The sequence below is a fragment of the Aspergillus brunneoviolaceus genome (genome assembly GCF_003184695.1).
Source record: "Aspergillus brunneoviolaceus CBS 621.78 unplaced genomic scaffold BO95scaffold_99, whole genome shotgun sequence".
Lineage (NCBI taxonomy): Eukaryota > Fungi > Ascomycota > Eurotiomycetes > Eurotiales > Aspergillaceae > Aspergillus > Aspergillus brunneoviolaceus.
Genome location: NW_020290829.1, coordinates 39,632 through 52,659, shown reverse-complemented (window position 1 = coordinate 52,659; position 13,028 = coordinate 39,632). Strand labels below are relative to the sequence as shown.

General features: G+C 50.2%; 6 protein-coding genes across 6 annotated transcripts; 2 read left to right on the top strand and 4 right to left on the bottom strand.

The window, feature by feature from the left end:
* Positions 1 to 235: 235 nt before the first annotated feature.
* BO95DRAFT_457355 (RTA1 domain-containing protein) lies at positions 236 to 1,250 on the bottom strand (the record flags this gene model as incomplete). Its single annotated transcript, XM_025588471.1, has 3 exons — positions 236 to 669; positions 745 to 993; positions 1,061 to 1,250. The coding sequence occupies 3 exons, from the start codon at positions 1,248 to 1,250 to the stop codon at positions 236 to 238; spliced, it is 873 nt and encodes a 290-aa protein (XP_025437014.1).
* A 675-nt stretch (positions 1,251 to 1,925) lies between these two features.
* BO95DRAFT_400256 (Zn(II)2Cys6 transcription factor domain-containing protein) lies at positions 1,926 to 3,721 on the top strand (the record flags this gene model as incomplete). The annotated part of the gene is made up of 3 exons (XM_025583839.1): positions 1,926 to 2,071; positions 2,129 to 2,208; positions 2,271 to 3,721. Coding segments are annotated over 3 exons (1,598 nt in total), but the record flags the coding sequence as incomplete, so codon positions are not given.
* A 707-nt stretch (positions 3,722 to 4,428) lies between these two features.
* Positions 4,429 to 5,347, bottom strand: BO95DRAFT_375434 (RTA1 domain-containing protein; the record flags this gene model as incomplete). The annotated part of the gene is made up of 2 exons (XM_025583143.1): positions 4,429 to 5,105; positions 5,170 to 5,347. 2 exons carry the CDS (start codon positions 5,345 to 5,347, stop codon positions 4,429 to 4,431), a joined length of 855 nt encoding a protein of 284 aa, XP_025437012.1.
* A 1,063-nt stretch (positions 5,348 to 6,410) lies between these two features.
* On the top strand, positions 6,411 to 7,916 carry BO95DRAFT_508969 (uncharacterized protein; the record flags this gene model as incomplete). Its single annotated transcript, XM_025591304.1, has 3 exons — positions 6,411 to 6,422; positions 6,588 to 6,641; positions 6,678 to 7,916. The coding sequence occupies 3 exons, from the start codon at positions 6,411 to 6,413 to the stop codon at positions 7,914 to 7,916; spliced, it is 1,305 nt and encodes a 434-aa protein (XP_025437011.1).
* Positions 7,917 to 9,032: 1,116 nt separating this feature from the next.
* On the bottom strand, positions 9,033 to 10,614 carry BO95DRAFT_457352 (uncharacterized protein; the record flags this gene model as incomplete). The annotated part of the gene is made up of 2 exons (XM_025588470.1): positions 9,033 to 10,260; positions 10,310 to 10,614. The coding sequence occupies 2 exons, from the start codon at positions 10,612 to 10,614 to the stop codon at positions 9,033 to 9,035; spliced, it is 1,533 nt and encodes a 510-aa protein (XP_025437010.1).
* Positions 10,615 to 11,051: 437 nt separating this feature from the next.
* On the bottom strand, positions 11,052 to 12,455 carry BO95DRAFT_508968 (uncharacterized protein; the record flags this gene model as incomplete). Its single annotated transcript, XM_025591303.1, has 3 exons — positions 11,052 to 11,536; positions 11,594 to 12,183; positions 12,271 to 12,455. Coding segments are annotated over 3 exons (1,260 nt in total), but the record flags the coding sequence as incomplete, so codon positions are not given.
* Positions 12,456 to 13,028: the final 573 nt, after the last annotated feature.

The window sequence follows — 13,028 nt, the reverse complement described above, 5'->3', positions numbered from 1 at the left end:
AAAAAGAACAAGGATCTGTATCTTGGTTTCTATCGACGGTCTTGTAGCTAAGTAGTCACCGTCCAAAACAGGGTTGAATATATACAAATCAGACGTAGAGTGTATATAGTATACCACAACAGCATTTGGCCACCAAATCGTTCGATCAACCTCTGTCCTCTCCCAGCCCATCCTTCATCCCAATGAGGATACAAAATGCAAGCAACACGAACCACACCACCCAAACCAAACCACCTCACACACCATACTTATCACCCGCACCTTGCAACTCATAATCCCCCCCACCATGCAACAAATGAGTTATCTCACTCGGATGAAAGAAGTTAAACACCGCCATCGCCGAGAAAATCAGCACCGCATCGAAGATATACAGGAAGACCTCATGATGCAACAAATACCCATTGTTACCCTGCAGGTATTCGACCAACCGGAAGACAGACCGCACCATGATGAGGAAGCTGGTGAGGTAGAGGATATTGAGATGCTTGCGCCAGGGGACGGACGGATCGCGACACCGCGGGATGGGGTATTTCTTCAGCTTACGATCGAACGCGCCGGCTGTGACCATGAAAAAACCGAAGAAGAAGATCTGCACGAAGAGCCCGGCGACGATGATGTGTTCGCCGGTTTGCATGCTGGAGAGGCTGCCGCTGGCTTGGATTCCGCCTCCTTTGCGGGGTGTCAGGACTGTCTCGGGGGAAAGAGGTGTTGAGGGAAGGTGGGAGATTGGATGGCTGAACTCACCCGCGCCTTGGAGGAAGAACGAGAGGACATCTCCGGTGACAAAGACCTTGGTTAGCCATTTTTTGCGGAGGATGGCGTGGGATTCTGCGTCCAGGATCAGGATGATCCGGCCGAGAAGCATGTAGATTGAGGCGGCGAGAAGGGCAGGAGCCAGGAGGAGGAATAAGGTCTGAAGGAGGTAGGGGCCCAGAGTCCAGTTGGGCGATTCGTGACTTGAAAGTCCTCGGCCAATGTAGCCTATGATTTCGACTGGTGGGAGTACCAAGTAAGCATTTTGTTGTGGGTGTAAGATTGATGGCGGTGAGAATTTACTGACAGATGCCTCCTACCACAAAAGGAATAAAGAACCATGTTTGAGTCCGCCATAGCTGGACAATATGCCATATCGTTGCAATTGCGAAGAGTATTGTGAAGATGACTGCACCAGCCATGCTGGGGTCATATCGATAGAATGCGAACACTGCGGCAGCATTGGTGCTGTTATCGCTGGTGCTGTCGTTGCTCATTTCAGTAATCAAGCAGATACGTCGATGACAAAAATGATTAAGAGAAGTCAATAAAGAGAGAATCTCACGAGTTTAGTATATATGTAGGCTTGAATGATTTAAAAATAGGTTGGCATGCTGGAAGTAAAAATCACTAGGGCTGCAGTCGTTCATCTCGTATATTCGTATCGTCATATGTTGCCGCCCGCGACACTCGTTGCGCAGCCCAGCCATGGAATCGAATGCAACTCTCATAAGATGAGCCCTATCAATAGATACAAGATAGGTATGTCAGTCCCATAACTTTGCATCCTTTGCCACGAGAGTAACCCTTCTCCAAGATTGATTCTGTACATAATGACTTCTGCCCATCACTGTGCAGTACTACGCAGCTGCCAACGATGGAAGTGCTTTTCTCACCTTCCTTGTTCTATTGTCTAGGTAAAAAGATTCCCTATCCAGCACGATTCAGTATATGTGAACTTAAGGGAAAGATGTTTTTCTTCTTCTTCCCGCCAACAAGGTCGCCGGCCCCAGCGATGACAGGCGGTATATGTGCGGCCCTGGACCTCTTGGCCCTCCGTAATAGCGAAATGGCAGAAACAAGATCCAACCTCCAGACAAACTCGCCATCATCTTCAAGCTCATTAGCATCGCCTTCAATCAAGTCATCAGGCTCTGCGTATGCCGCGCTAAGTATGTCGGACACATCATTACCACTAGAGGCCGGACCTTCACGGGACCAGGATAGTAGCTCGCGTTTATCAAAGGAAAGGAGGCGTCGCGTCCGGCACCACAAATCCCGCAAGGGGTGCTTCACATGTAAGCAACGGAGGGTCAAAGTCAGCAACACTTTTCTTCGACAACTTCTGAATAAATGCACTAACAATCCAGCTCAGTGCGATGAGGTGCAGCCTATCTGTGGCGCATGCGCTTTTCGTGGGGAAACCTGTTCATATCCTCTATTAACACTATCCACGTATGCAGATTATCTGACTGCTTTCATAATCTCAGAAGAATAAACTAACACATGAAGCCTAGTTCTGTGCCTTCCAGGTCTCCTCGACGTCTAAGTTCCGCAGCAGGCCCCTTGCAACCATTAAAATTTCGTCACCAACGACAGTCCGCGGAACCTCCTTTACTCAGCCAAAATATCCATCTAGCCGATTTACGCCTCCTGTCAAGGTTCATGATGCACACTTCAAAGGAGATGACCCTCAGTGCGACACGCAAAGATGTTTGGGAACAGGTGATCCCAGATATGGTGACCAAGAAAGAGTATCTGATGCATCTACTCCTCGCTCTCTCGGGCGAGCATGTTCTATATCAAGCCTACATGACGCAATCAACCGCCTCAGGCATAGACGACAATCAGTCATCCTTGGCCGCCTGCAGCCAACATGAGCTTCAGCTTGAGTATCACCGCGTCATTCAGCATCATCAAATGGGCCTTGAAGGTTACCGCCAAGCCTTGACTGATATCTCTCCCACTACTGCAGAAGATATCTTCTGCGGTGCCCTTCTCATTACTGCTATTTCCTTTGCTTCAATATGTACCAGAAATCAAGATCGCACAGCCTGGCTGGGTTTTAGCCAAGCCGACGATGACCAGAGTCCATACATCGACTGGTTGCATCTTGTCCGCGGCCTGACAAGCATAATTGAGGGGCACTGGTTCACTCTCAAGCGCGGACGACTGCGAACCATGTTGTTTTACTTGTACGACAATGATGATTGGAAGGCGGCTGTGCCGGCGATTTCCTCATCGCAATTTCCCCGCCTGAGGTATGCCCCGAAAGTCTTCCACGTTTTTGCCCAGGGTGCCTGCCGAGCCCTCCAAATGCTTCGCATCTTTGCAAGGACTTTGTCTCCAAGCCAAGAAGCCACGATGTTCATTGATGGAGATAGCCTCAGCAGACTTCAGCAGACCGATCATCACGACCAACCAACACCTAGTAATGGAGCGGATGACAGTTCACAGCACGACCACGAACAAGACGAGTGCCCACAACATGACCACCTCCACACCATCGACAGACTAGAAGAGATCTACATGCGCATCCTCTACGCCCTGCAATTTTCGCGAAGCGAGCGTGACACCCCCGCCTCCCTTGACATTCAGAACGACATCGAAGACAGCGCCGTGATGTCCTGGCCCTGTATGCTTTCGGCTCGCTTCTTTGACAGCCTCCAGAGTTCCGCTGTCGACCACCTGGGGGCCGCGGAGGGGTTTTCGTACACGATCCTAGCCCATTTCTACCTTGTCTCAATCCTCTTTCAGGATTTGTGGTATCTAAACAGCGGCTTTCGCTCGGAAATTCAGAAGATCATCCGGCTGGTGAGCCGACTAGAGAACGAGGCATTAAGTGGTCTATTGAAGTGGCCCATGGCCGTCATTGCGGAGTCTCGATGAAAGGAAATCTGTTAGCTCACTCACACTTTGACCTTGTCGCCTTCCCAGTCGGGATTTTTCTTCTTTTCTTCTTCTTTTCTCCCTCTCTTTCGTCATCTTTTCCCTCCCTGTCTCTGGTAGGAAGGCAAATTTCGTAAATTTCGTAATGCCGTCCCTAATTCGCATACAGTACCATATACCCTCTGTTCCTCTTCCGGGATAGTCAAAACCTGCAGGTCTCTGTGGGGCCAAAACTTGCTTGGGCGGCACCCGAATATACTTTTCTTCCTCCATGGCCCCTGGTTCCCCACACATGCAGAACCAGAGTTTCACGACAGGTTGTGACCTTCCGGTTCCGATGGTAAACTTCTTTTGTACGAATATACGAAACCGTGCAATGTGCTAGACCCCACAAGTGATCGGGCTTTTTTTTCATAATGCAAAGAGATCATCCCCCCCTTTCATCTTGTCTAGTTCGTTCTCGGCCACTATTCACATTAGCTAGCTTCGGTAGAGTGAAAGCCTCAATGGAATGGACCAAGACGAGAAATTCCTATCTTTATGGCAGGTTAATTCCGGTTGTGCTCTCTATGTTGAGAAAGAGTAAAGAGGCAAACGCTCCAAGGAAATTAAGCCCCAAAGTGAGAATATAGATCAATTTCAGCGCGCTATCAGCAAGTTAACTCCTCCCCCGCCTCCTTCCCCCACCGCAGCTACGCAAAAGGAGAAAAAAGGACAAAAGGCAATGAGAAGAAATGCTACAAGGCGATGAAAGCAAGACAAAGCATCCATCTGACGAATAAAATATCAAACAGAATCAGCCCTCTCCGCACTGCGTTTCCGACCCTCCAAAAACGATCCCGGGAACACAAACCCCAACACCATCGCCGTCCCCGCCATGAGCAACGCATCGAATATATACAGCAGATACTCGCGATGCATAATCCACCCGTCGTTTCCTTGCACAAACTCAACCATTCGGAATATAGACCGAACAAGAATGAACGTACACGCCGCGTACAGCGCCCACATTAGCCCCCGCCACGAGAGCCGGCCGCTTTGGGATTTGACGGTTGTGGTGGCGGTGGAATGGGAGGCTGCGTAGCCCCACCGCCAGTGGAAGAGAGAGGCGACCAGGACGAAGAATCCGAAGAAGAGGAGCTGGATCGCGAGGCCGGCGACGACGATGTGTTCGCCGGCGAGCATGGCGGAGTCGCTGCCGGCGGACATGTATCCGCCGCCTCCGCATTGCAAGAGGAAGGAGATGACGTCGCCCACGACGAAGATCTTGGTCAGCCACCGGACGCGGATGAGGGAGGCGGATTCGGCGTGGAGTTGGGTGATGAGGCGGCCCAGGGTCATGTAGATGGAGGCGGCGAAGAGAGGCGGCGCAACGAGGATGAGCATCGTTTGCGTGATGTAGGGCCCCAGGGCCTGGGTGTCGAAGTGCGAGAAGATCCGCGCGATGTAGCCGGCGGCTTCAACTAATACCCCAGCAGGTCCAGTTAGTTTACCTCTTTTCTAAGAATCAAGGAGGGGTGGTCGTACAGATCAGTCCAACCAAGAAGGGATAAAAAAAAAGTGTCCGGTGCCGGACGATGCGATAGACGAAGAAAATGGCAAGCGCGCAGAACACCACAGTGAAGACCACTGCTGCCGCAATCGAGGGCGTGTAGCGGTACAGGACGAAACCTGAAGCATTTTGGTCTGTATTTGGGTTGGCCATGGGTGTAGAATGCCAGACACTCTGTGGTGACGGCACGTTTATATGCAAGGTGTATGAATAGTATAGTGTCACACTTCGTCTATTTCTCTGGTGCTGCAGTCAAAAAGGATTCCGGCCCATTTGCAGGGCTGGAGGTTGAGAAGCCATTTTGAATGAGAACATGTGGAGGACTCTTCTTCTCCTCGTGGCGAATTGAGCATGATTTGGTACCACGAGCAATGAAAATAGATCTTGCTCTTATTCTCGTAGGACCATGGCGCCTGTGTACAGTACCTGAGAGGAAGTGGGGCGCAAAACTGAGTTTCCGGCGGGGATCCGAACCCTAGGAAGCCTAGATTTACGAAGATACGAATATACGAGCGTACGAACGTACGGATACTCATTGCCATCGTCAGCCCAGGGGCCGGTTCTTTTCAACTTGGGAATAATTCCACCTCAAGAATAATAAGAAAGAACACTTACAGATTCCATTTTTTCCGAACTTTGTGGTAGAATAACATATCCAACCATAGCCGTTTTGGCTGAGAGTCTTACTTTCAGTCGTTGTTCGCATAGATATATGCATAATTCCTGATTCAATTAGAAGGCCTTATCTGAAAAGTGCCTAGTATTTCAGGCAATTCAGTTTTGTTGGACGTATAGACAAAGACCGGCTTACGATATACCTACTTACGAGTCAAATTTCCTTTTAGGATATAGCTCGATTATCTTGGGTTCAGATCCCAAATCTTGATCTCGTGATATGTAACTAGACTAGGTCTAAAGAATAGGAACTGAATGTGTGTTGCGTTATGTTTGGGGTGGAATTATTTGTGAGGTGGAGGTGACCAGTATGCGGGCATGCGAATGAGCGAACATACGAGTATACGAGTGTACGAATGTACGGCGGGAATGGACAGTTTAAATTCAAAAACCCCACCGTCACCAACTAGAACCCTCGAGATGGGCAACCCCTCCAGCCCTTTCCCTCCCCGCCAAATCGATAAGGAATTCTTCTCGGAGCGTGAAGATGGTGGATTGTAGCCTGGAGGCTATTTGGGATGAACGGCCCCTTGTCAACACAATGGCTCAGGCGGTGAGCTCCCATGGACAATCAGGGGCTAAAGATCTCGCTAAGACGCTCAAAGATGGACAAGAATGATGGCGTTGCATCTTAGTATCGAGGAAGTGCAAGGCGATGTACCAGGAAATGGAAGTACTCTGCTTGAAACATCGACTGTGGTGTCTGGACTCCAGACAGAATCTTGGTGTTGTGCAGCTCAAGGACCGCGTTCAAGGGACTGAGGTGCCCCCAGTGAGCTTAATGGCACCTTGAAATCCTCCGTTGCAGTCAAAGAAATGGTTGAAGGTGGTGTTGACACTAACCTATTCTTGGGGACTTGGGCCGAGCACACCAGGCCCTAGTACCGGGCGTGAAGGCTCACGACCACAATCTCTTCTGGCAGTGCCCGAACGGCCTCCACCGCCGCCACCACGCCCGTCTTCTAAGTATGAAGATACAGCCCCTCTGCCACCACGGCCAATCCCAACGTTTATCAGGGATGAGGCTCTGACTCCAGCATTACCAGCAACAGCGAGACCTGCCCCACCCAAACCACCAAAACTCCCAGTTTTTGAACCGTCTATTCCACCACCTTCGCCTCCTGCTTCCTGCCGGGAATCACGAGCATCAGCCGAATCATTTCGGGGTAGCACGACTCGACAGGACCAACATTCTCCATCAGAGCCTGTAGAGCACAAGACTACACCTCCGTCTACCTCTCAATCACCTTCCCCTCCGGGGGAGTTCTCGGGCCTGTTCCCAGCAACCGCTCCACCCCCTCCTCCAGAGCAGACAATTGAATCTCTGCCTACTCAACCTATGTCCTTTGTAGAGGATAAATCTGACTGCTTATCAGCAGTTGTTTCAACTTCGCTTCCCGAGCGGACGACTTCGCCTTCGACTGCCCTTGAGCCAATAACATCTTCAGGCGAGTCCTCGGACTCGTCCCCAGTAACCCCTCCATTGCTACCTCGAGAGCAAAGGACTATGTCTCTGTCTACTTCTACATATACTGCAAGAGATCTCTCGCCCCCTTCTCCACCAATCGTGTCATCGCCGCCTCCAGAGCAAGCATCTATTTCTGAAAGTTTGTCTGCTCCAAGGCAGGCTTCGAATTCTTCTCTCACAATCGCACCTTCGTCTACTCCTCGACCCATGTCTCCATCAAAAGAGCCCTCTAACTCGTCCCCAGCAGCAGCTCCACCATCCTCTTCAGAGCAGACGAGTGAGCCTCGATCTGCCCCTCGAATCATGTCTTCCACCCCAAGCGAGTCGTCTAACCCCCAACCAAGCACTCTATCACCGGCACCAGATCAATCGATCAAGCCTCCATCTAATCCTCAACCTATACCTTCTCCTCCAAGGCAATCCTCCGAAGAGTTTAAAAAAAACATGTCATCATCAGTGATGATCGTGGTGTCGTCCCCAGAGGACCCCGCGCCTCGTACCAGCGTTTCTGCCAGGCGTAAAATTTTTGAAGGTATACCAATCATGGGACTTCGGCGCCAAGTGAATGCGGAAGATTGAATATTCTTACAAGTCCTCCGGGGTTGTTCTCTTTGCTCTGCTTGCATTGCCCTTTCACTTCATTTCTTTTCATTCCTCTCTCATTTTTCCTATTTGTTTGATTTATTTTCCCCTCTACTCATAGGATCGCCGGGGGATTAGTCCCAGCTTAATGTTTAATTGATGAGATAGATAGATGATGCCATGCGCAACGGGAATTCTACTTCGGTACATGAATGATATCAGTCTTCTCACGAGTAAACGATAAGTTATCACTGCATTGCGAAAAAGGAAACAAAAAAAAAAGAACCAGGGTTGAGCGCATTCGATTGAAACCCTACATCAACACATCGTGCTTGCGAAGCACATACTCAGTGAGGTCCGTTACGATTTAATAATTTCATATCTGCCAATTGAATCTCATCCTCTAAATTTTGTTCACTAATGACCCTCAGATTGATTGATTGATTAATTCCTACACACGTATATCAGCGATAGGCCGAGTGGCGGCAGGTCACGGTCACCTTGCAGGCCGTTCACAAGTGTTTGACCGTTTCCATCATAAAAGGCAGTGAGCCCTTGAGCTTCTGTTCCCATTTTGACTAATCACGAGTTATACAGATCGATTCCTGCCATGTACGAGATCCCCCTTTAGCCTCAATCGGACCACGTTGACAAACATCCTCGGGGCACGTTAGTGCACAACCTATTCTCGAGTTCAGATCATTCCTGGATATGAAGCAGTACAAGGGAGAAAAGGCGGTAGATCGACGGCAGTGACGAAAAAATACAATCGTAACGCACTGAACCGAGTAGCTCATTCATGAAAGTAGTCGGGAGAAAGCGAGGCCATCGTGAAAACAGTGCCAAGAGCATCCATCGCAACGCACCGAGCCCAGTATGTGCTGAGCCCTACTAGGGATAGGCCATCGAGGGACGAGTGATTAGCTGCGCTGATATGTGGATTTCACAGGCTTCCAAGCACGCTGACCGGCTGCTCAACTAGCCCTGATCACGAAAGCTTTCTCTGCCGTTATTCGCAACTGCGAGGCCTGGCTCGCATGAACGGCCTCGCTCGCATTAACAGTATCGCCCGCGGAAATCCTCAGGCGGTTCCTTTCTTGCATAAATGACCAGTCATCGCATGTCTTCCCAGTCTCGCATAAACTGTAGGATCCATTTCCACAGCTTGGGGCCGGCGACAAACATGTCTTTACGAAGCCGTGTTGGCGGATCGTCTGCGGTATATTGAGTTTTCCATTCTGACATAATCTTCAGCCTCTTTGCAACTCTATATCTGAGATCCTTGTCGTGAAAGTAGTTCTTTTCATCTTTCTCAATCTTTGAGGGTTGCTGGTCCTCTTTTTGAAGTTCTTTATAAAGCTGGACGTATCGAGGCGAATACCGCTGTTGTAGGATATATTGTGCCAGATCGGCCTCGGGACCACGTGTAAAGTGCCACACGGTCGCGAAAAGGTCGTAGTCGGCAATAGAGTCAAGGCTGAGAAGGCGACTCAATCTCCAGGCAACGTGGGCCTGATCAAGTGATTCGCGATATCTGTGGATCAAGCTCTTGTCGGCGGAGTCGGGCATGGCAGCGACAAAATCATGAATAAAGGGGGTATGTAATTCTGAAATGATTTCGTCGCGGTACTGCGGCAGTCCTGGGGCGGCTAACAACATGGATTCGGGGATGGATGAAGAGAATGCCCAGTCAATTATGCACGTGATATTATAGTCGTCATCAACGTATATATTGTTGACACTCAGATCAGCGTGGCACAAGGGAAATGTCTCCGGAACGATGGCTGGAAGTTGACCACTGTGTAAAATGTCGCGGAGCGCGTTGCCCACAATGATGTAACCCAGTCTGTTCTGTGACGAGTCGATTTTACCTCCAACAGTCACGAAGTCGTTCCATAGGCTCACGGCGCTCTTGTATTGCATGCCGGCTTGGTAATCTTCGGGCGAGGGAACAGGTGCCACGAAGCAATGGTGCGATAACGGCAGAGCCTCTGCGTGCCCCACGAACGCAGAAATAAGGCTGTCCCAGAACTCTGCCTCAGAAGTGAAAGGTCCACGCGAGGTCTCCAGATCGTATCGTTCATGTAATATGTGACCACGTGAGAGGCCTTCCTTGGGTTGGAAGGACTCCTCTTCTTCGGAAAGTGAGCCAATTTTCTCAAAGCGCAAGTGGGAGAGCTTCCAGGTAATGCGGCCCAGCTGTGTGAGAATTCTTGCCTTGATGGATGTGTCTAGGTCACGCTGAGGAGAACCAGCCGGTTTCCAGGCTTTCGAGAGTGGCCACCCCGGCGTTTCGCTCATGAGAATAAATGGGATACCGATATCGTTGTCGGAAGAAGCGCTACTACAGATTAGCACATTAACATTTTGTGTCTGAGAGGGTCTCTTACCAGTAGTCGTACACTATTGGGACTGGAATGTCGCTATGAGCCCTCAGGTATCGGAGCGTGGCAGCTTCACTGGCCAGTAACTTCATTGCCATTTCCAGTGGCATAAATGGTCTGGGGTGTGGAGATCGCAGGACCCATCGTATTCTATCTGTAAATACAATGAAGATAGCCCAGTTGAAGCTTCCCGAGGCAGGACGTCGATCCGGAGTGCAAACACATGGTACACCACCGTGCCGTAGTGCACTTGCTCGACGGCACAGAGCCTCGAGGTTGAATTTGGAGTAGGTGAATACATTTACCTCCATATCTCGGAGCACTTCGCTCGCAAGAAATCCGAGGTGGGAGAAAAGCCTGGTCAAAAAGAGGTTTGCTGCTCTCGCAGGTGGAAGTCGAGTACTGTTAGGTACTCGGTACTCTAGAAGGTGTTGATCGGCCCCGCGCCGCCTTGGGTTATCGATGGAAGCGGTGAGACCCAGCGTCTTCTTATGGCTCCTTCCTGTTCTTCAAGCAAAGGTTCTGATCTCACACTGCAATATCTTTCGTGTTAGTTGTAGTTTTATATCATCGAAGGAGTTTCTCTTAGATAGATCCGCGTGCGAAGATACTCCTCAGTGGGGCACGACTTGGATTACTCGGTTCTTAGCCATTAACTAATCCCAATGTTCAATTTGCTTTATAAGGCGCGTCCGTAATCCATTGGCGATGTCCAAGGAGAAGGATGACCCCCTGCTGTTGGTCTCATTCAGCATCCAGGTTTCCGGTCTGCAACTGCCCTCTCACTAAGATCATCCTGGATCCAACTTTGAACCTGCGATACAACTTCACCAACCAGCCGATCATATTGCCCGCTGTTAGATAAAAACATTGACTGGTGTGCCGTTACTTCATCCATATGCTCCATCGGCACCGGGATCCAGAGTGAATCGTCTCCGTGCTTCCAATGGTGTGACGGCAAAAGTACGAATTTGCGTGGCTTGCCGCTACATCTCTCCTTCCTAGCCGGGGTAACGTTGTTACGTTGAATGTGAGTATTTTCTAGAGTAATGTTGGGTGAGTCGTCGGAGGCAGCCATACTAATTTCCTTCGTCGAGGGCACCCTTCCATCCTCCACGTCATCATGATCCTCCGATTCTGCCAGACTGGAGGAAGATGTGTTGAGTTCCAGATTGTCTGCGGGCACTACCAACGATTGCTCTTCCGAGAGTATACTCCACGTCTGCATCACGGCTGTCTTTGAATTTGTTTCAGCCGGCTCAGTCTGTGCGTGATCCTTGTGTTTCAAACTTCCCCGGGGGCTTGTTCTGGTGGTTGCTGTGCTCTGGGTGTAATAATTGATCCAGCGAACTCGACGCGGGCTCTCCTCCATTTCCAACGCCATCAGCTGGCGATACCGTCGACGCAATTGCCTATAGTTGTTCAAGCAGCCAGCGAATCGATATGGGGACACCAAGCGCTTGTAGATCGACCGTGGCAGATCGTGATGGTTTTTGTGGACGAAGTGAAGCATGCCATCGATACGATCTCGCTCCACAAGATGCACGTCATTGGCGAATGGCGGGTCAAATCGCGGCCCCGCTGATGCGGCGGCCGTTGCGGCACATAGATCGATATCGCTCAGGGTAGCATCTTGCTGGCCAGTTTCGGCTGCCGCTGTGTCTGGTTGTTTAGGCTGCCACAGCCCGCGAAGCCCTGTCGGAATCACATGTGGATGAAGCCCTAGGAATGGAACGTCAAAGTTGACCAGCCCGAGAATGCGATGTGATGATTGTGAGGGGAAAGGGCTGGGTAGAAGCGCAACATCGGCTGCGAGAATGCCCCCGAGGCTATGGCCCAGTAGGATCACGTCGAGCTCATCAGCTACGTGTGGTGACAACCTGGAAGATAGGGAGTAATTAGCTGGAGTGTTTTGTCGGCGTACTGCCACTCTGTGCTTTGTCCTCCTGTCAAAGGTATTCACCTACCATTCACTGAAATTCTCAACGGCCGTGCGTAGCTCGCCGCGAGATTTGTATCGAGGATAGACTCGAGTGTAGATCAGGTGTGACTCGCTCAAGAGATCAGTCAGGGCGGTGTGCACATGGGCTGGGAAGTCTGAGAAACTGGCTTTCGAGCCTTCGAAGCTATAGATGTAGATCAGAAGCAAGCGTCATTTGGAGAGGTCGTGGGATGGTGTTGGCTCTTTCCATTCTAGACGCACCTTCCATTGTAGATTGGGAGGCCATTGCAGCACTAGGTTGTAGTATAATACTATAGGACTTTGTCTTCTTTCTCTTTTTCTCTTTTTCTTTCTTCTTCCCACTGAACCTATATTATTTTATTTCGATATACGTTTAGTTTAGTTTTTAATATCAAGAATTAGCAAATGCAGTCGTATATTCTCCTCCCGGTTATCACCAGCCTCCTGGGCATCCTGCTCAGCTTCCTCGCCCTCATAGTCGCCATCTCGAAGGCACTCAATTGCCCGTCTTGTCTCTACAAGCGGAGAGAGGCGAGGATGAGGGACCCGGGACCGGGGGAGCCGGACCAAGGGTATGAGCTGCAGGTGGTGGTGGATCAGTTGGAGTCGCAGACGGAGGGGGGTCCTCCTCCCCCGGACCCGGGTCCCGAGCAGGATGCCCAGGGTGCTGAGGCATGAAAAACAAAAAAAAAATTGAAAAAAACCCCCAAAAAAATAATATTCTTACTGATATTTTTGCTTAGCTAGGGACCATAAGACAAA